Source organism: Anoplopoma fimbria, chromosome 1, assembly GCF_027596085.1.
Source record: "Anoplopoma fimbria isolate UVic2021 breed Golden Eagle Sablefish chromosome 1, Afim_UVic_2022, whole genome shotgun sequence".
Taxonomy (NCBI): domain Eukaryota; kingdom Metazoa; phylum Chordata; class Actinopteri; order Perciformes; family Anoplopomatidae; genus Anoplopoma; species Anoplopoma fimbria.
The window spans coordinates 7,272,829-7,296,026 of NC_072449.1; the positions used below are offsets into that span (position 1 = coordinate 7,272,829).

General features: G+C 41.8%; 1 protein-coding gene across 4 annotated transcripts in view; it reads right to left on the minus strand.

The window, feature by feature from the left end:
* fli1 (Fli-1 proto-oncogene, ETS transcription factor) overlaps nucleotides 1–13,752 on the minus strand; it is a 33,109-nt gene extending 19,357 nt beyond the window's left edge. Inside the window, exons 1-4 of one of the 4 annotated variants that reach the window (XM_054601174.1) lie at nucleotides 13,667–13,752; nucleotides 3,730–3,941; nucleotides 3,213–3,364; nucleotides 2,015–2,218 (exon numbers count right to left, since the gene is read on the minus strand). In XM_054601174.1, coding sequence (XP_054457149.1) covers nucleotides 2,015–2,218; nucleotides 3,213–3,364; nucleotides 3,730–3,941; nucleotides 13,667–13,705 — 607 coding nt within the window. In that variant the 5' untranslated portion in view covers nucleotides 13,706–13,752. Of the gene's footprint in view, nucleotides 1–2,014; nucleotides 2,219–3,212; nucleotides 3,368–3,729; nucleotides 3,942–9,066; nucleotides 9,185–13,666 lie in introns of those variants that run through there. The other 3 variants (XM_054601166.1, XM_054601190.1, XM_054601183.1) reach the window with 3 other exon arrangements.
* Between the last annotated feature and the right edge of the window lie 9,446 nt (nucleotides 13,753–23,198).

The window sequence follows — 23,198 nt, forward strand, 5'->3', positions numbered from 1 at the left end:
AGAGGTATGTCCCTGCCCGTGCCGAGTGTACGTACAGGGCTTAATGACTCCGAGGTATGTTAATCAGAGGTTCAATAAACAGAACCAAACGCACGCATGATGTACACAGATGTGTATGCAATGATTGGACCATGCAGCATCTATTTTTTGGAGGATGATGGGGGGGAAAAGCAGTGAATGGGGTTGGAGGAAGACATCACATGACCTGTAATCACTAATGCTTCCAGGGCTTGGCCTAGTATTTCCCTTCCTCTCTATTTTTCTGTATTCTGGAAGCTCGGCTCAGCTCCAACTCTCGTGAGTGAAGCCAGAGGTCTATTTTCTGGACGGGGTTACTCCTCGTCTATGATTGTGTTTGTTTGTGCTGCAGGGGGAATAGAGAGAGCAGCTTTAGTTTCCAAATCACCAGCCCTGCAGGGTCTGCGTGAAGCCTCAACCCTCCGCCTCTTCCTCCTCCGTCTCAGTCTTCCTGAGACATTCATTTACTAACATGGTTCCTCTTGCCCTTAGGCTCCCAGTGTCAATAATACACACTCCTCGCTTGTCGGAGAGCTGCCCCATAACAGGTCAGTCAGTCCAGGCACAGGGCGGAAGCATTCATCTTTTTCGATAGTTGGGAGCGGATCCAAAGCAATTTCAACTGGCAAGAGGAGAGGATTCCCGAGACATCTTCTCTGTCTCCAAGACACACAAGGTCTAAATCAAAAAAAAAACGGGCAGCATTGGGCAGAGTCGCGGTGCAGCACGCCTAAGCCGTGGCTAAGTCACGCAGCCAGTGGCCATAATGAAAACTGCTTTGCAGAGTGTGCCCAATGGCGGTCAGACAGATCCACCCGCTGCAGCGCCGCACAATGAGGCCGTTATACTCATGACAGGCATCTCTCTCTGCCCAGACGCCGCGCACAGAGAAAACTGTTGACACCCACAAAATGCAGTTTCCCATTACATCACACGGAGGCCCATCGCAATTTTTTGGGGAGAAATGTTAAACTTAGTTTAGCCATCAGTCACTCCACCCAATGTGGTGTCATGATATTCCTACAGCAGAAGCAGCCCTCACTATTAAATGTACAAAATGCGAAGAATTTAAAGATGGGACAAACTGTTCTCTGTATGCACAACACTCGCTTTACTCTTGATCTTCTTATTTTAAAAGTAAACGCTAGACGTACCTATAGTCTGAACCAGACATCCCTGTGTATTCAAGGCAGCAGCCGTGCCAGATGTTACATCTTATATCAAAATGTAATTTGCATACTGCCTCAGAAAATTGGCTTTGCTTCCCCGCCGAAAGATATGAAGCAGGATTGCATCGAGGAACTCTTCAAAGGCAAGAGGCTCAAATTTAGTTGCCTCCATTGCAAATTGCAGATCAACTTTCTTTTCTGTGCTGAACACACGGGCCTAGTGTGATTCCTCAGGCAATGCACCTGGGCTTCATCTTTCTGGACCATGTGGAATAAGGCGCAGCAAAGTCAAGTGGGGGATGTAGTCGATGGTTATCTTGAGAAGGGAGAGAAACCCTCTTGGTTTCCACAGCTATGCTTAATACCGGGTAGCCATTATGGAGAAATGAGTTTCCAGTAAAGGCAATTTCATTGTTTATTGAAGGTAATATGAGTACAGTGTGGTGACAAAAAAAAAAGAGTGTTGTGTTGTTTGCTGGGGTTTGGCATTTTTTCACATGCACTTCTCGTCCAAAAGTAGAAAAAAGTATATGAAAAGAGGCTTGTGTCTTAACCGAAAGTTGATTCTCGCCTCCATACTTTGGCAGAGATGGAAGCCAAAGCCGAATTCAACTTAAGCACAGACAGCAGGATGTAAAACATAAGTGAAGCTCACCAAAATGACTGTACTAACGCTGTCAACAAAATTTATTTATCTTCAATCATCAATTAATTGTCAAACAATTGTTGGTGGGGTCCAATTTTTGTTCAAATCATCCATCAATTGATTAACATCCATTGTTCCTCTTGATTCAACTTTATGTTTAAGTTGCACAAAGTGTACTTACTTTCCCTGAGGTAATTGAGATGAGAGAGAAGCACTTCGGCATTGTACATGGTGGTGAGCCGAAGAAAGTCGTCCTTGCCCATCTTGCAGAGGTCTTTGCCGTCTGTGTTCTGAAACATGGCCGTGTCGATCTCTAACAGGCCGTACTCCTTGATGGCCCACTCTAGCCACTGGCGCACATGGTCCTGAGACCACAAGGAGGGGTCTGCAAGAAGAGAGGGGAAGTTTATTGACTCCAGAATAACTGTTCCTGGACAGACACCAGGGAAGACAGAGTTTGGAAGAGCCTCATATCTGACTAAGGTAAAGACAAGGCGAGCAGTGAACAAATTGGAAACAGAATTTTTGTATCAGTAGCAGATCTTGTTGAGGTAGTTGTAAATATGCTTTGTCTTGTGTTAACCACATGAAAAGGATTTGCCATATGACTCTTATTCAGATAAATGATCTTTCACAGAAATCCCTTCTTGTGTTTGTTTAAACTTTGTATTATGGTTTATAGGTCTGATGTATAAGTCTGACATACTGCATAGCCTATTTTGAAACCAAAACTCCAAACTTACCAGTTGTGGTTAGGGAGTGGCCTCAATGTGGAGCTCCTATTTGGTTAATGGATGAGTGGACGCTTGCATTAGTTTAGCAATAACATTTGAGTAACCTTTACAATGGAAAATTCCAAGGCTCCGTTCAATTTTAATTAAATGCTTATTTTTGGGAAAGTACAGTCATTCTCTTTGTCTCTCTGGCTTACGTGTAGCAACATAATCAACTTATGTGTTAAAACCTAATTTATAAAAGCCATAACCCTGAAATTGTACTTGTTACTCCCTGAACTATGATATTTCACATACTGGAAGATCAAATTGTGAAATCAGCGAGAAAATATATGGGTCTGGCTGACCAACAGACGCGCATTCAGCCGTGCTCCCAAGACTGAACTAAAACATTGGAACAATGCTTTACCTCACAAACCAGCTAAATAGAAAGGGGACTCATAAAACATTTACAGCAATGGCACAATTATACCGAAACAGTGGAGGGATTCTGTCTGTAATCGCAGCAGCAGCACAGAGAAACAACTAAAACAATTAGCACCTGTATAAATAGGCAGTAAAAGTACCGAGACACTGTTTTATGACACACATTCACCCTTATCCATCTCATGTCAGATATGATTTCTTTTTTGTATTATTACATACCTGCAGGTACAATGACTCTCCGCTCATTGGTGGTCATGTTGGGGGGAGGGGCATTCTTCTCATCCATGTAGTTTCCATAGCTCATCTGAGAGGTGTCATTACCCCCCACAAGCTTATTGCATTTACCCACACTGCAGTCCACTGGAGACTCCCTGCTACACGAACACACACACACACACACACACACACACACACACACACACATAAGAGAACGTTGTTAAAATATTATCAGCAGATTAAATGGGTGTTGTTGGTTTTCTTTTCCAGTCATTGACTTTGGCATGGGATGTATAAGCCCTAAACTGGGTTGGGCCAAGTATACCAAAGATCAGAAGCAAAAAGTGAAGGTTAGTTGTGGTAAAGAAACGGCCTGTTGAATGAATAATGGCAACATTTATAGCAGAAGCCATAGTGATGAACACCGAATGTTAAATATGTCCAACAAAGATTGATACAAACTCATATCTCACTGAACACACAGTAATGTAAGACAAAGGATGTGGTTGTCATGCCGTACCTGGATCCATTCATGTGCTCATATTCTCTCTTGACGTTGACCCGCAATGGCTGGTTGATCCACTCCTGCTGTGGGGGTAAGGGGTTGATTTTGTGGGTCTGGCCGTAGTCCTGTGCGCCAGATGCAGTCATGTCTGTCTTGGGGATAGGGGCAGCAGCAGCGTACGGAGGCTCAAAAAGGGACTGGTCTTCACTCACCACTGATAGCGCCTCCTGTGGGTGAAAGGAACAAATACTTGGTACGTCTTTCTCCACTCTCCGTAAAAGTGCTAGTCAGTTAGCTTCCTATAGCCATACTACCTGATACACACTTAAAATAAGTACTTCAATATTTTGGGATATACTCTTATTTGCTTTATTGCAGAGAGTTAGACAAGAAGATCGACACCACTCTTAAGTCTCTCCATTTAGAATAAGGCTACTACCAGCAGCTACCTAGCTTAGCTTAGCATAAAACCTGGATGCAGGGGAAAACCGCTTGCCATTCAAATATGACAAAATACACCAATCAACAAGACTAAAGTAAACTAATTACTATGTGGGGTTATGTGCAATTTTTTAATAGACAAACTAACTTCCCAGTGCCTCTGCTGGTTGCCTGGCATTTAATTAAATGGATTTAGAGGTTCTTGAAGGCAGTAAGTTTTACTTTCTGTCAAAGCCAGGCTAGCTGTTTCCCCCCGCTTCTTCATGCAACGCTAGGTTTACCGTCTTGTGACTGTAATTTCATATGTAACAGACGGACATGAGAGTAGTAGCAATGTTCTCATCTAGCTGTATTTCACAAAATGCCAAACTGTATCGAGTGTGAGACATAGCCCTGTCATAAGACTGATAAGAAGGAACTCATGAGCAGATACAACTCAAGTCTTAAACTACCTTGAAACCTGTGAAGTCAAAATTTCAATCTCTTGTGTATTTTTTTGTTTACAGCAATTATGTGCAGTTATGGGTCGTATCGCAGTCTGGCATCCAAATAGTTTGTGTACACACCCCACGTAGCAATAGCTTCCTGTTGATGTTAGGGTGACTTCAATCGTGCCCACAGTGGAGTAACACAGTTGTAAGGCTGCGATCTACCACGGCACTGGTTTACTACCATTACCAGTCAATACATACAACTTTTCTACCAGTAATGACACATTGGTTCACAAATAAAACCAAAATATGGCTTCTCAAATTCCCCAGTTTACTTTATTGGTTGACAATACAACAGAATACAAATATTCCTAAACCAAATTTCCCAGATTCCTGGTTGTGCATTCATTTTCTCTTAACCCATGCTAATTATAAACGTCATTCCCCTGACATGCCCTGATCTGTCCGTCCGGTCTTAGCGTTTGGCTTCGCTCCATAGCTGAAGACTCAACAGAAGCGTGGTGGGGGGGGGGGTCGCAGCTACACTGACCCCTCTGCTGTAGCTCAGCTGGAGCGATGTAAGTTTATTAAAGAAAACAAACGTAGACACTCGTGGCCTGCCAAAATATTACGTGAGTGCTCTTCGTGTAATGTAAGCACGGATTGAGTACGTGGTGTGTTGCATTTTAACATACAGATGTCACTGCTTAGTGTTTGACAAATAAACAGAGTTGGGCAATTTCACCATCTCAGACTGGTGCCAGGCAACGGTTAGATGGCACTAAGTGGGGATACTGCCTAACTATAACTAGATTAGTGATCCAATGTCATAATTGTTCCATCCGTCATTCTTATCGACGATCAAACCAACAAATACAAAAATAAATAAAATAAAAAATGAGTCGGAATATGACGTGAATTCATTGCAGTCGTATGCTTCTGCTGAGGATTAGGCTCGGGTCTGATGCACATCTGGATCTGATAGGATCTGATGGCACAGCTTAGGCCGAGACGTGTCTAATTCCCGAGGACTGAATTATTTCATTCCAAAATGCCACATATCTGCTTCGGGGGGAAAATGCTACTTGATATTCATTGATCAGTATTTCCAACATGTCGCTGTTTGCATTCTGTAAAAATGTTGCTTCTATAAAAACAATATCCTCGTGATCTCACATTACTTGAGGATCATTCTATTCTAAGACATTTCATGCAAGCAGAACGTTTATTCTTATCCCCGTTTGGATGATAAATTTCTCTTTTCGTAGCTTGTTTTTCAGTGGTATAACTAGAAAGATGACTTTAATAATGTACGTGGTATATTCTGTATACGCATGCACCAAAACACTACAGTGACTATAAATGGCAGGGATGCTCTTTCACCAACTCTATTTTGACACTGAATGGAAAAATACAACATGCATTTCCTTTTAATTTAACCTTTAATTTCTTGAACAATAATCACACGCAATATACTTTGATATTGATAGGCAACAACTAATTCTGTGTTTTTCCTTAATAACTAAAGCTGAACTAATTGTAATTAATAAAACATTAATAATAAAACAATTGTAAAACCATTGCAGATTATTTCCATAAAACCGATCTAATAAAAGAAAAGAACAGCATTTGATTCAGTTAAATCAAGTTATGGTGACCGTTGCAGTGGAAAAAGGTTTTAAATTGTAATCTCACTATAGTGCCCTCCATTGTAATGCCACAGACCCACTATGTCTACACAAAGTAAAGTATACAAAGATTTACCAAGTGTGACAGCTTGTAAACAGCCTGGAATAAAAGGCACCTGTCTTCTGTTTTTATACTGTGGGGAAAAGTCAAACTCCTTATTGAGAGATTTTTTTTCATAGTCAGTTACAAACAGCTTTGTCCATGCCACATATGCCATCAAAAAAACATTTTTATACTATTAATTCAATAAAATACTACTCTTCAGGGTAATGGGTGGATTTTAAAAAAAAGCTTAACCCCTCCAGAGCATTGAACCATCTCGCCAGAATTAGATTTTCCAGTGATTTCATCAGTGGATCCATCATGGCCTGAAGCCTGGCAGTAGAACTCACTATCTGAGCAGAGCACACCAGCTAGTCTGAGGATGATAAAGTGTGGAACAGTGAGGGAATGTCTCATTACGGCCCAATAAGGGCTTACTGAGCTAGTATGGCTGTTGCACGTTATATTTACAGTGACATATCAGCCTGTGCAATTGAAACCATGATTGGCAAGTGGTCTGTGCCGATCAAGATTGTAGAGTTTAAAAAAAAAAAATAAAATAGGATCACACCACTCTCATTAGCCGGAGCTGAGAGGATAACAGAGCAGCGCCTATGGTTTCTCTCCAGTATCGGTGGGTTACAGACAGTTACAGACAGTTTTCTGTCACAATGTCCACAGAGACTTTTCCTCTTAAACAATCAAGATGAATTCTTCCCTCAGATCCATGAACATACTCAGAAAAAAAAAAAACTCTTTACAACTTCTGAGAATAAAATAATGATGTAGATTTTTTTTTTTTATCCTTATAAAAGATGAATTCTAAAAGCATGAATAAGCTCGGAATTCTACTTTTGCAGCGTATCTTTCCTCAGGGCCACATGACAAAGGGGGGTGGGGGGGGGGGGGAAACATCAAATAAATCATAGCCCAACTGTTAAACCGCACCGCCCCTGCACAAGCATTGTGCGAGTGTGACACCTGCTGGGAGCCACCTCTGCAGTGTTTACATCCACCCAGGTCCATCTCTCCAAATGCGTCACGACGCGTCTGGAGCAGACTGGGATGTATGCAATATAGCTCCCACATCCCAGACTACACGTGTGATTGTTTGACGTTCACACACAGCCAATCTAGCTGGAGACAGCCAGAGGAGGAGGAGGGGGGGGGGCAGGCATTCCTGTCTTTTGTTTAAGGAGGAAGAGGAAACCTGTCAGGAAAAGATTGTGTGGAGCAGGAAGCTCTCATGGCTAGAGAGCCCTTCCTTTCCTTTTTTAGCGGGCATGAATGCAGCTACAGCGGCCAGTCATTTACACCCAAGGATTTCAATTATGATTACAGTAATTGTCACAGCTCCTTGCTTTGTTACAGACATCCAGGCTGAGACATCATCCAAGTCCTCCTGAAGCATGTCTCTCATCCCCGATACAGAACAAAACAATCACAGCGCTGTGAACGCTGGATGAAGGGATTGAAGTCACAAATATATATATATATATATATATATATATATATATATATATATATATATATGCAGTCTGACATTTTTGTCTGGCCAACGTTTACACTCTTCCAAAACTCACACCACCACACCCAGCCGCCACAAACCCGCTACTTTAAATTTCCAAAAGAAAAACACGTCGCATTACTTATTTCAGCAACAACAAGAGCAAAATGCAGACGCTGCATTCTTAGGAGCTTATACACTTCTTTCACCGGAGGACACAGACTGAACGCATCGCAGGGTGAACTAATGGGGGACTTGCCATTCAACATCTGGTGGCTGCAGCCATAATGCATCTGGAATTCTGACTGTCGGGGGCCAGTAGCCAAAGTTAATGCAGACCAGCGCTCATTGCTACCAACATACCGTTTCAAAAATACTTGTGTAACTTACACAAGAAGGCAAAGGCAAGGTATCATTGTGAAGCTTGTGGGTTTTAAGTGTTGCAAACTGAGCAGTTACCGCATGAAGTTACCAAATGACAGCTTTCTATACACTTTCACAAAAGCTCTCAGTGCAAACGGAGGGAGAGAAGTTGCAATTACAAACAGCAACGAGTATTTTCTTGTGTGAATACAAAAACCATCACACTCTTCTTTTCTTTTTTTTTTTTGTTTGTTTGACCCCACGACAGGATCTCCGGACCGAGCCGGGCGATGTGCCACACCGCTGTTGCGCAGCTCGACACATCGGTACATCCAAGTCAATGCCTATTGCTCAATCCCCCCCCCACTGCCCAGGCTCAACCAAACCGTCGACCAAGTGGGATAACTTAATACCTAAATGAAAACTGTCTGAAATGATAATAAAAATAAAAAAAAAGCCACTCCTTTTTGCCTTTTTCCAGCCGTGCGTAATTGTGCGCTCCAAAAGCATGATTCCGATTTAGCCCCCCTGAATTGTGTCCTCACAACCGGGCAAGCTTATTGTTATAAAAAAAAAAAAAAAAAAAAGAAAAAAAGAAGAGAAAAAAAGAAAAGAAGAAGAGCTGATACTTTCAAATAAAGGGGGGGACAGATATAGGAAATGTGGTTACCGCTTTCAGACCGAGAGAAGAAAGCCGCTCATCGTCGTCAGATCGGAGGTCCCAGCTCACAGACCGACACAGAGGAGCATTTCAACCCATTGCTAAGAAAATAGGAGGCGCAACTCCTCAACAAAAAAAAAAAAAAAAAAAAAAAAAAAAAAAAAGAAGCAGCAGCAGCAGTCTCCCACAAACTCCTACACCCCGTTCTCCACCCTTACCTTAATAGTTCCGTCCATTTTGCGCAATTTTCAGCGGACCCCGACAATATCCCAAACATGACCCGCTCCTGAATTAATCCCAGCCCCCGGTATGTGGCGAGGAGAGGAAAAAGAGACACTTTTTACCGGATTGAGTTTTTTTTTTTTTTTTTTTTTTTCTTCTTGCCTCTAAATTTGGGAAGTGAAGTCACCACCGTTGAGAAGGTTGAGGAGGAAGCTGTGTGTCACCGAGAAAAAAAAAAAAAAAAAGCCCTGCCTTCAAAAAAGCAGGATACTGTCCCAGAGAGATAAGCAGGGAAAACAATTGAGTGCTCGCTGCGCTGTTATGTTTCTCTGCTCGGAAATATTTACAGGATGACTGCCTGCGTTGCGCACAGCCATCGCCTTGTAGAATAGGGCTTGTGTGTTTTTTTTTTTTTGCTTTCCCCCAGTAGTGTCACGGATTTTTCTTTTTCTTTTTTTCTTCCTCTTCTATTTGTCCGAATTAAGAGTTATTTCTGCACATATTTAACTGAGGTTTTTGCGGGAATGAGGGTATAACTGTCGCAGGGCACTCTTTAAGTTATCTGATCCCATGTTTTGGAGCGCTTTTTTGGTTCACGCCTACACTCCAAAGCCCTTGCATCTGGGCCATGCCTCCATCCATCCTTCTGTAAACCAGCCGGTCCACTCTTGTTTTGTCTGTATTTCATAGTGAAAGTGATACATTCAATAAAGTGTAGCCTATCTTTTGGATTTTGGACAGATGCTTCCCCTCTTACTGCTGAGCGAGCTCTAAATCAAAAACAGGATTGAAAGCATGAACACCTATAGCAAGACACCTTTCTTTCTTTCTTTCTTTCTTTTCTTTTTTTTTTTGTTACAGCTCTCTGTGAAGTTTCCCTGAGACACCATTAATAAAAACCCAAGCATTCAGCTCCTAACCGCACTGCAGTCTGGGGGTCTGCTCTACACGTGTGCGTCTGCTGTTCAGGATGGATGAAACGCAGACAAATGCGCAATTGAAAATGGGACACACACACGTATTAAATCCATTGTTATTATTGTAATTAATGAGTTTGCTATCGTTATTCAATGTCCACCCCCCCTCCTCGCTTGAGTCTAAAAAAGAGAAATCCCCTAATCCCCACCCCCACATAGATACCCCCCCCCCCCTTTCGTCTGCCCTATGAAATTGCCCTCATCAATTCAAGCATAATTTTAGCGCAGATGCTAGACATGGAGCCAGCTCTGAACGTGTCCAGACCAATAACACTGCAAGAAACGTTGATTTTTTTCACCGCACATCCAGCATTTCAGTGATGTTTTTAATACAAATGGAAAGCATATCAATCGAACAAGTAGAGCACATAGATTTAGAGATTTGAAGGAAAACCACTTAACCCAGATCGTGCTATTTCAGGGTCTTTCTAACAATCTTGAGTAGATTATCGACCGTTCCATCATTATCAAGAAAATCACATTTGATGAGAAAACAACAACTTTACATTGAACCAAAGTTAAATGTGTCTCATTTAACTGCCATTCAAAAGAAATAAGATTGAGTTGAAAATGTGCTGATGGATGTTTTTTGCAGTGTTGAAGTTCTGCCCTGAGAGTGGCCAAACAGACTGAGCCGCCGCAACGACTGACAGCAGGGCCGGCCTGTCTGCTCTCTAGTTGGGGGTCTGGTGGGGCCGTGGGCCCCCACCCTTGGGACCCCCACATCTGGATCCTGCTAAGGGTCAAGGCTTCTCCTGCCTGAGGCCAGTTCAGACTCGTGTAATTAAGGGAGACACCTTGTTTAACTCTTCGGTGACTGGTTTGGTTCCTTTTGTGTTTTGTTTTTCTATACATTCCTGTGTATAGGCGTTTTATTGAAAAGAGATCAGTGATAAAGTGGCAAATTAAAGAGGTGCTAAAGATTTGACCTCAAGTTGGTGATTCACCATACCGGTTATAGAACCACATATCTTAAAACACCAGATTTGTTGAGTGTTTTTACTGGGATGTGAGTCTTTGGATTCATCTCATCAGGTTCATTAATAAAAAATGTGAGCTTACCCTCCATCCTAGCCTAACGAGTTTGGGTTGTGTAAATATTTTAAGTGCAGTGTAAAGATATAGTTTCCAGGATTGCTTTTCAAATGACACAAAACCTTCGTGTTTTCTCGAAAAGTTTCAGATTTTCTAAACAACCAACATCTCGCCAACAGCTTGCCTCAGACAAGATTCCTCCCTCTCTGTCTCAAAATACCTGCCATCCTAGTCATAGAGCTTATTAGGAAGACAGGGGGTCCAGGACCCACCAAGACCATAATGAATACAGCGGTAACAAACATTTTGGAAGGCCAATAAACAGATGCAAGTTGGTTTACACAGTGAACCACAGAACATCTGGCTCGACACTGGAACTAGACAGCCAGACATTTCTTTCTTACACCACGAGCCAGTAGCTCCTCTGTCTCTCCGCTGGGGCAACCAGTCAGAGGTGGGCGGACACTTTACAGAGCTTATGTTCAGCAGCCTTTTCAATTGTTAGGCCCAGCCTTACTTTTTTAAGCTTATAAGATCTGCTTGGATTTAATGTATGGGGAATTTGGTCACAGTCTTATAGAAAGTGAGTTTTATTTGTCGCGAAGGCCTAACAAGTGAAAGCAACCTGTCAAAAATGGAAACACATAGGCGACTCTTTAAGAGGCTTCTTTAATCAGTCACATCTTGAGTTTTAAGTAGATTCAGCTGCATTCCAAGGTACACACACATTTTTTTCAGAAGAAGACAACATGGGAAATTGGCTCCAACAATGTTTTTCTTTTCTTCTGCTTTTTAATACAAATATTTTTTTTATTAGTTTAGTCTACAAATGTAAGGTTGCACCTCACTGGATGAGTCCTGAGTTTGGAGTAAGTAGGGCGTTGCTACTAAAGTATCCAGTAAGTTTCGGAGTAGTGTTATCAACCAAAAGAATATATATATATTAAAAAAAAAAAAAAAAAAAAAAAAAGGTCCCAGTCAATATGAGGGCCCTGCTGTTTTTTTTTAGACAGCATATTTGTATTCAGATCATTCCTCCTCTCGGGCTAAAAGAAAGCCCGAGTCAAAATACTGAGGGCAAAAAAAAGTGGAGTCTGCAGCAGCACATATAAGCACGAACTGTCTGGCCCCTCGCTCTAGGCCATAATTAATTTGAGATTTATTTTTATTGGAGAGTTCCAGTCTCGCCTGGCCTTAACCAAACAAAACCAAATGTTGGGCCGGCGGATTCGCTTGAATGAGAAATATTTCTTTAAGTTTTGTATTGAGGCGTGCCACATACTGACCAATATCTCTCTTGAGTGTGGCTGAGCCAGGGAGTGCAGACACTTGCACGCAAAAAAAAAAAAAAAGCAAAAAAAAAAAAAAAAAGCACGCTACCCCTAAATCCGAGAAGAGTAATAATAATAATGAAAAAAAACATTATTGGATTCAGAACAAACAGCAATAATCCAGGCTGCATTTCCGCAGCAAATCAAAGACGGTATATGCAAGTATTGTTCAATTGAAAGTTAACTCGTTCCCTCCTCAAGTCCCACTATACCTCAGTGTGATCCTCAATGGCCTCCTGACTTTTTATTTTTTAAGGGGGGGGGGCAGAAAGACTTATTTAAAAGCATATTTTCTCCCAAAACATTCCGAGCTATTCAACTCTCTCACAACAGATCAGGAATTGTTCTGAGTCCTGAAACGCAGAGTGTGTCTCTGCATGAAAAGAGCCCTTATTCCAACGGGGAAGTAAGTCTTCAAAACATTAACATTAACAAGTCGCCCTTAGAAAAAAAAATACCTTGATTATGAAGATATGAGACCATAGCTCGCCTTTGCACAATGGCTCATTTTTTAATGAGGCACAATCCGAGCAGTCACCCTCGGAAGAATATTATGATGGATGTGAGCAAAACGTCATGCAGCCAAATGAACTGACTAACTAACTCAAAGCGATCAAAGTGACAACGTGACATTATGTGGACATTAAATGGTCATATACAGTTTATATTAAAACAATATATATTCATATATATATATTTAATGGTTTCAGTGCCTCAGATATGTAGCAGTTGCAGGTATTCAGGCTGCGATTTTTTTTTTTTTTTTGGGAAATGTGAAAACCAGATGTGCACTGTTTGCTTTATTTACATTCTCAGGACTGAGGCAGAGAGAGAGAGAGAGAGAGAGAGAGAGGGATGGGGGGGGGGGGGGGGATATGATTCATGACGTCAAACATAATAATGAGCCATAACAGCAGCATTTCTTAAGACAATAAAATCGACCACAACAGAGCCACATTTCAACAAGTGAATTTGCAGCGTAAAAACAGACGTGGGAAATAACTCAGTGGCAATACATAATAATAAACAAAAAGCCTGGCATATATTATCATTTTTTTCTCGTTTGAAGTGCACTGTCAACATTTCATTTGACTTGTTTTCTAATGCAAATAATTGGGGGATAGTTGGTCAAATAGACTGCATATATTAGACTAGTCTAATAGATGGAAATATGGCTACGAAAAGAAGAATGAAAGGACACCCCCAGTTTGTCCCTCCAACATTACCTGAGAGAAGAGACGGTGGTGTCTTACCTTGACGTAAGACGACGTGTCAGGGACAGTTTGAAACATGTCTACTTGACAGACAAAGCCCAACGGTGCTCAGTGTCCAGTGGGCCCTGAGGAAAGTAGAGAAGGGAATTAATCATATGTATTATTATTATTATTATTATTATGAATTAATCATATGTTATTATTATTATTATTATTATTATTATTATTATTATTATTATTATTATTATTATTATTATTATTATTATTATTATTATTATTATTATTTCCTTTTCGATGTATGTTTTGTTATGTATCACTCTATGTCCACATGTCTTATTTGAATGGTTATGTAGATGTTCTCGTTGCCATCAAGACATCCCTTACAGTTGACCTGACAGCTCCGTGCTGTATGGCAAACATCCACAAAGTACCGCGGGTTTGGTGACCTTCCACACATGGGTTACCACTTCCACCGAAATAAAGGGAGAAAGTCACATTTTGTTTTTCCTCAATGCCCCCCCCCCCCCCTGTACGCCTGACTGCACACACAGTGCTTTTGATTCATTCATAGAGGCCTCGTTTTCCTCCACAGTGCTCAGAGGTATATTAGATACTGGTGTTTTTTTATTTTATTTTAATATTACAGCTGTCCGTACATCAACTAAACTAACTGTTACCCCCCCACTGACCTACTGGTAATATGGATGAATGAAGTCCAAGTCGGCCAATCGGGAGCTGGACAGCCAGAAGAAGAAGAAGAAGAAGAAGAAGAAGAAGAAGAAGAAGAAGAAGAAGAAGAAGAGGGCCCCATCCCCACCCCCATCACGTTTTCCCCCCTAAAGCTCACCACATATTGAAACACTTTTCGCTTTAATAAGTGCAGCTTACAAAGTCTCGGGTGAAAGGGCACTTAGAGGACGGTGTCTTTAGCCCTTCCCTCCCTGTGCAATGATTAGAAAGGCAGTGGCATGGGCCGTCACAAATGGCTGTTATATGGACTGTGTGATAAAGCAAAATGAACGTATATGGACCTCCTAAAGTGCAATGTATCTTAACAAGCAAGTAACGAGGCCTGTGGGGGCCTATCGGTCTGTCCCTGTTCAGCAGCACGTGTGCTCTGACCTGTCAGGATCATAAATGAAGAATATTTGACATATTTGAGCATCATAACTGGGTGGGTGCACTTGTGATCTTAAAGCCTGGGGAGAAAAAAAAAAAAAATCTAAATGAAAGACCTTAATGAAATGAAACAATAAAACACACATGGAGAGGTATACCGAGCAGGGCTTTAATAGCACTAATATCTCTCCTATTTTACAGCGCAATTTCACGTTGGAGTTTTTTTTCATTGAATTCCTGGCCCATGATACATTATCCCAAATAAGAGAGAGAGAGAGAGGGGGGTACATATAAACGTGGCACGGTATAAATACTTGTAGGAACAACTGTGGGTTGTTTTTTTTTTTTTTGGTTTTTTTGGTCTTCTCGGCTTCTGCAGGCAGAACGCACGGCTCGCCTCATAAAGTTCCCCAAATGCATCCAATTTCTACGCGGTAAAACAAAAAAAAAAAAAAAAGAAGGAGCATAGGACTCCGCATCTGCAGCCAATTAGGCAGAGGAGGACCGGTGAATAACGGCGTGAACCTCCCTCCGAGACAGCCCCGTGGGCCGGGACCCCTCTAGTGTTACATTTTAAGCATCTTACCTTCGCTGTTGTCCATCATAAACCAGAGCCCGACTGATTTCCAGCTAACACGCGTTTTTTTTTCCCTTTTCTTACTAAAGACTAAAGCACCTACAGAAAGACTGCGAAGAGTCCAGCTGACACAAGTTCAGTGTTTTTCGATTGCAAAAACTCTTATTTAACTCGGATCTTCAATAAGGTGAACATTTGAATAACAAGTCTAGTGCAATAAGAGAATAACTTTAAAACACAGCTTCAGCGTCACAGTTTTTTTTTTAACAACGTGACCGCGCATCAACAACAGCAATAAACAATAAAACAAGTGCAACTAATGTATTGTCCTCCTGCATGCACACCTATAAGCTGAACAGGACCTTTTTCTTTTCTTTTTTCTTTTTTTTTAAAAACAAACTCGATTTCTTTTTTCCTCCTCACTCACCTGTCGTTTTTTTTTTTTGTTTCTCTGTCGGTTTCGTTCTAATCACTCCTCCGCCAATATCTAGATAATTAGTAGTCCCGTCCAGGCAAAGCCGTTTTTAACCAAATGATGCTGATGACAGTGAGTTATTTTAGAAAAAGGGGCTGAAAAGGAGCGCCGGGTGTATGAATGGAGATGTTGCTGAGACGGGAGAGCCGCGACCAATGAGCAGCGAGAGAAAACCTCCCCTTGCCTGCCGTGTGAGGCCACTGAACCATGAAATAAGGGGAGAGCAGGGAGAGAAAAGAGCGTCATAAATCTGCTCTACGAAAATCTCCTGGTAAAAGGGGGAGAAAAAAAATGCAGAACAACATAGACTGTTTGTGTGTTCTTCTTGATTTGTATAGATGTTTTAATTAGTATATATATATATGTGTGATTAGGTAATTAGGTGGTAGATATTGGAGCAGCAATAGTGGTGCATTGTGGATAAACTGCTCTGAGGTCAGTCAGAGAGCTTCAAAAAGCGCCACAAACATCATTGAAAACAACATTGTGCTTCCAAGAATCTGTCCTCTCACCTTCCTTCCGTAATAAGTGTGACCAGGTGTATTTAAGGAAGCCTAACATCTGGGAAAAAAAATGACTAAGCTAATGAAACATCATTCAAAAGGATCAAGCTTGACAAGGAATATTTGTAAAAAAAAATAAATAAATAGATAATCTTGTTTATTTACACGCCTCTCTGCAGAATAAACCATTATTTCCTTCAGTCATGCTGATGATAATAAAGACCAACATCATTCTTACTTCGAATCAGAACGATATACTTTAATATTCAGCCATCAGATATTCATTCATGCTTCTGTCTGTCCCGCAGGAATACAACCAGCAGTCTTTTTTTTTTTTTTTTTTTTAGTAAGTCTTTTCCTGCTCAGTTGACCCCACTCAGTTCACTAACTTCATTTCCTTCACCACATTGCTGCCCCTCATCTTCGACCAAGAGAGTAGGATGTGGGGCAATTCACGGTGAGGAAAAGTCGCCCAACCATAACATTTTATTAGCCTCATCAAGGTCGCCTTTTCTTTCACCTTAGAGCAACCGAGGTGAAACGAAACAGCAGAGAAGTAGCCTTTCTTTGCTTTGGAATAGCCAAGAATGAAATGCTCAAAGATGAGTGACATGTGCGGCCTTCTGCTGTAATCCAGGAGCATTTCATGTGCTCATTGCAAACAAGCATCCATCATTAAAACAAAAGCTATTTTTTATTTTTTTTCTTGCTTGCACATGATAAACTTTGTTTCCAGTGATATTTTCTGACAGAAAAAGTCTGGAAGATATACATAACGACAGTACATCATGTAAAACAAACGATATATAACTTGACTTTTTTTTTTTCTTTTTCTTTTACAGTGTTGTAGGGTCGTCTGGTAAAAAGGTCGTCTTTCATCACCGGCTAGACCTTCTGTTTGTGGCCCCCGCTTCCTAATGCAATGATTAAAAACAACAACATTGATAACAGTGTTCCCAGCACGAAACAATGGACGGAAATCCCAACATCCGTTTGACTGAAAAATGGCATTCATGCGCCTGCTGTGTTGCCTTCCTCAGGATACAGTGGAAGAAGTTTTCTAACACATTTGAACAGCAAATATTAAACACTCAAAACACAAAAGAAAAGACAAATAAAAGAAATGCATCACACGGCCAGATATTCATTCTAATATTAATAAAGAATGTTGATGTAGATGTTTTGGAAGGGACCCATTTAACCAAAAACAGATTTTGATTGGAACCTAATGTCCAAAAGCACATGTTTTTTAATAAGATTATCAGCACATATTAAATTAAATCCCATTTCAGTGGAATACATTTAGAATAAGAGGAGACGGAAAATACAAAAGTGAGGCAGGCATTTGGATAAAGCCTAACTGTTTCAAAACAACATCCACTCTACCATACTTTCACTAATTTAAACCATATTTGCAAGTAACTGTAAGTGTTTAGCCCTCAGATAACAGCAAGCGTAGTAACATTTCTATGTCAGTTACCAGAGGTTGTTGAATTCATCCACTCTGCCTGTCTAGACTTCCTGACATGCTTTATTCTGAAATGTTGCCATATACTGAAATGGTTCCGTATACAGAATATATTTGCAAATGCCTCACCCTGTCTGGTTGTCTCATCAACTCTTGCACCATCCAGGACTTCTTGTTTTTTACCATGGTATTGACATTAAATGTGGAATGTGGCTTTGGGATGATTGTGCCTCTTGTGTAAGCCAGAGGGTTCTCTGTAGTTTTTCATGATTAGTTCGCACATAGGCCTCTATGTATATGTGCTTTAATGTTGTTGACAGAATCCCCCTTCTGTACTTTTCTAGCAAACTTAATACTACTGTGCAGGGAGGGCCAAACAATCCGCCATCAACAGCTTTCCACAGGCACGCTGCCAGTCTCTCCTCACTGGTATGTTAACATTTCAGCGCTCCTTCTCTTGGGATTCCACCAAAAAACACTTGTATATGAGTTGATGTGGGCAACCTAGAGACATCCGCGATTACATCGCCTGGAGTAAATGAAGCTCCTTACTCTGAACTGTAATGAGTTATTTATTTAGTTGAAGGGGCTACCGAGAGATGATCTGGAGATGGAGATCGGTCCCATTCCAGCCCTTTCTTTCTTTTTTCTCTTTCTTGTTTTTTTTTGCTCCTCTGGGAGAGAGAAAATGGCAGTGTGGCACCAGGGAAGGCAGGGCAGAGTTTCAAATTGTTTCACGCAAGTCGTGGGCCAGACATGGAGCAGCGTGCAAGCACACGGCTCATGTTCAAAAGAATGGAAGTCCTTAACATTTGTATCATTTTCTGCACTAAATTTAACCGTGAAAGAATGAACACAGAGGCAAAAATCAAGAAAACAGGAGCTGTGTTCCACACCAAACTCAACACTCGCATACGACGAGAAAACAAAAAGAATAGTAAAAAAAAAAAAAAAAAAAGCTGTGATGGTTTGCCCAACTTAACAAGATACTACCCAACGACAAAATTCAAAGAATTTGTGTGTTGAAAATTGCTCACACAGAGCCCAGACAGCAGCCCGCTTGTGTGTGCGGTGATAATTAGCAAGGGGAAGTATTAAATTAAAGCAAGGCAGTCATTTTATGGGGCAACCATTTATGAAGGTAATAGCATCCCTATAAATTAACGACCTCCCAATGCCCCCTGCTGTGTTGCCACTCATCAGGTCCAGGGCGAACCACTGATGCGTCCACTATGTGACCTCATCCCTTCAGTCTTTGGTATTCTCGCCCTCAGGGGGGGGTTGTGCTGAGATGAGAGCTTGGGAGAGTGGATGTTTGCGGAGGGACATGTGGTGTCGAGACGAAATGCATGTTATCATTACGTTGAATATGTTCTGGTATGCACTTAATCAAAAAGAGAGGAGAGTGTATTTGAGTCAGTGTCTGGCGTGTGTCGGTGCTTTATGCGTCTTTCTCTTTTCCGAGGGTGTATACGTGGATTTCCTGGACCACTTATCTTATGTCAATTCAGCTGTAAGTGTGGACACACCCTGCCTGTAGACCAGACTGGCCACGGGGGAAACAAGGTGCTCACTTTACATTTTAAATCAATCTTGGTTGCCAGAGGGGTGGGGAGTCATCTCTACATGAACAACATGAGGCTGAAATAAAGCCTCTGAAAATGACTGCTGAGAGCAAGAAGGAAAGCAGTGCCATTTCGAAAGCCTAAATCATCCCCCTGAACTATAAATCCACTGACCGCTCATCATTCAGCAGCATTTTTTAAAAAGCCCTTAAAGAAAAACACAGAGTGAAATGAATATGCTGTCACCTCTCATTTGGGTCTGGCCCCGCTGGCTCAATAAGAAAAGTGTTGTTCCCTGGAAGGCTGCGAGCCCGAGCTGAGCTCTCAGGTTTAGGGTTTACCCCTGTCCCGCATTCTCAAGGCTTTTGAGGCCCGCGTCTCTCTTTTCCTCCCCCACGTCCCCCCAGACATGTCTGACAGGCTGAACTCGATGTGGGCTGCTCACCAGACTACAAAAATCATTCATCTGTGCCTTCAGACGGTCAAATCTGGATCTAATAAGTGGGAGCTCGCCCATTGATCCTATTCATGGGGAAGGCTGCTGCCAGCTGTCGCCACTGGAGGGCTCTCTGGCTCAAGCTAGAAGCGGTTCATTGAGGACCTTGGTAACCTTTTGTCCAGAGTGGGAGACATTATGAACAAGCAGTGATGAATCACTTATTTGTCCTGCAGATTAGATCAGGTGATTCATTATTAAATAAAGTCTAAAAGTTTAAAGAAACCATCTTTCTCTTTTAAGCTTGCTTGTGCTAAACATTAAGATACCTACCTGCGATTGGTCCAAAGACAACATGCTTGTTTGCAAATATCTGCGAGATGTTTGCTTCCTATTCCGCGCCGCCTTGCGGGGTTGTTGAGGTCAAAGACAACAGCAGCAGCACCCCTCCCTTTTTCACCTGTGGCACAAACAAACATGTGAAACAGGAAACATACGCAGCCGTGCTCTGACACAGTGCCAGCCAGATGAGGGCAGGACATTGTGTTTTTTTCTTCCCTTCAAACTCTCAAGGGAAGTAGAGGAACAGGGCCGCAAAACGACACAAGAAAACGTCCTCACACGTGAGGCGCAAAGGGAGTCATCTGAGAAATGTACAAGAGGGACGGTGAGAAGGAGAGTGAGTCACAGTCACTTTTTAGGTTTGTGTTTATGTGTGGGTGAGGGCACTACCCCAAACGCCTAGGCAAAACCACAGCATTCCACGCCGGGTCTTAAAGAGACAGAGCGACGCTGTCATCATGGGTATTTGGGGAGTAAAGTGTTAACACATGGTGAGGGCTATTTGAGACGGCTGGTGAGACGCACAGAAGCCAGTAGGTGGCCGTGCCAGCTCTCTGATTGCATTCTGACAGAGGAACTCAACATGTTAGGTTTGTTTTTTTGAAAAAGAATTGAAAAAGGTTTAGAGATTTTTATTTTTATTTGGCAAAGTCACAGGAGCTGATACAAAGTACAAAAAAACATCCAAATTTCACATCAGGATTTTTTGTATTCATAGCCTAGCAGATATTTCATTTTGGGCTTGTGTCATGCTGTTAAGGTTAAGTTAAACTGTACCTGCACTACAGCGATCCAATGATAGAGGGCAGAGTTGAGCTGTGAAACAAGTGTGATAGCAGCAGTGTGTCATGTCAGGCTTGTGCTTGAAACTTTTCTCAATAAGTTAAAAACCTTTGAGCTCACAAATGCTGAAAACTTGCTTCATTATCAAAAATATTTGCATTGTATAATTCAAAAAATTGTATAATTCTTAAGAATTCAGATGACTTGAATCTCTATAATTCTTGTATCAAGACCTTTTTTGAGTTAATATTGTCTACAAGAGTTGGATCTACATCCTGGAAGTCAAAAATTGCCGACAGTCGTCTGAACATTTGATGATATAGATAATTGTGCGTGCATTTTTGTTTTGGGGATGTTCCGTACAAGACAAACGCAACTGTATGTGAGGCTTTGCAACACAGTTTTTTAAGTTTCATCTTCCATCCACAGACACCAAGCAGAGCGGGTGAGAAATCTGAATGGTGACAGGCCCAGATTTCATGTTGAGGAAGAAAACCCAGCTTGCTGCTAAGAAGAGAGAGAAAGAAGACGAGAATGAGAAAATGAGAGAATGGTGTGGGTGTGAGGTGAGAGCATGGCAGTGGTGTGTCGACAATCGGGCGGTTAGAGAGAGGCTGAGGCTAGTGTACGGGAGAAAAAGAAAGTGTGTTAGCACAAGGTTGTTTTACAGAGAGGGCTTCTGAGAAGGAAAGAGAGGATGCAGAGAAGGAAATGAAGTGGAGGTTTAGGGGCAAAAAAAAGAGAAACAGCCTGTTTCCTCCATGAAAATCCATGGCACAATGTGGACTTAACATCCTTGAACCATCAACTAAGCTCTAAAAATAACCCCTGTTTCTGCACAGTAAGAGGTGGGAGTGGGAGTAGGGGTGAGTGAAGTGTGGGTGAGTGCGGGCGGCTGGCGGTTGGAAATGAGAACCGGCGCATGAGGCTGGGAGTGAAAAGTTGGAGAGAAACAACCAAGAAAAAAACCTGCCAGACGGTGGTGATCTGAGACGGGCCAGAGATAACGTGGCTTCTTGTGCGTGTGTGTGAGAGAGAGAGAGAGAGAGAGAGAGAGAGAGAGATGGAGGGAGATAGAGAGTGGGAGTAAGAGAGTGATAATGGAGTAGAGAGATCCCCAATCTGGAACTTTCCCTTCTGCCTCTTTTTGAACTTTAAATCAAATTTGATGGAGCCTTGAAATGGGTGTTCACCTGCTGACATAGTTATAAGCAATTTGCCGCAGTTACTAGTTATTGCAGATTCAGATTTTTATTACAAAACATATGATGCTACATGGTGCTCTCAGACAACGACACAGGATGTTACTGTACCAGGGTCAGTGCTGCTCACGTACACTTTGACGTGGCAGTGCAGACTATGAATTCACCTGATGACGATAAATTCAGGTTTACGGCCTCCATCCTCCCTACTCGTCCTGCTGAAGTTGCATTTCTGTCTCAGGACGGCCTGCCTCCTTTAACCCAGAGACACTATGACTTTTTAAAGGATAAAGTCAGAGATGTTTTCGAGCCAAAATACTCTCCGCCTTTACCCCAAATGTGAATGCAGTGCAATAAAATACAGAGAACACTCATCTTATAGAACAGAAACCTTCCCCAGCTGTAACCACAATGCACCAGGAGGTGATATATTCTGAAACTTTGTTGCCAGTTTGGACCCACGCTTACAGTCAAAAATTCATGGGAAGTCTGCAAAGAACTGTGAGGAAGCATAGCATCCAACCACTGCAATTTCTCCACACACTATTCCCTCTGAACACATAGCAATAACTCATCCTAAACCTACTGATGACAAACTCCAGAATCAGACTCTTTGTCTCCATTGTGAGCAAGGATTTTCCAAATTCTCAAGTAAGACTTCCCAGACACTTGATGGACTTTGTTCTGAATTCTTTTTATAAGCAGTTACTTCTTTCTCGTTATGTGAAAACAGGGTTTATTTTGTGTGAGCGGGAGGAAATATCAAGTTTAGAAGTTAATGTATTTTCAGTGTTGACGTAGTAAGGGACGGCTGTGGCGTAGTGGAGAGCAAGGTAGTTCTCCAATCAGAGGGTCGGTGGTTCGATACCCGGCTTCGGCAGTCGATGTGTCCTTGGGCAAGACACTTAACCCCAAGTTGCTCCTGAAGGCTTGCCATCGGTGGACTGGATGTTGCATGAATGTTAGTTAGAGTCTGATGGTGGCACCTTGCATGGTAGCCTGTCATCAGTGTGTGAATGGGTGAATGATATGTAATATACTACTGATTGTAAGTTGCTTTGGATAAAAGCGTCTGCTAAATGACTGTAATGTAATGTAAGT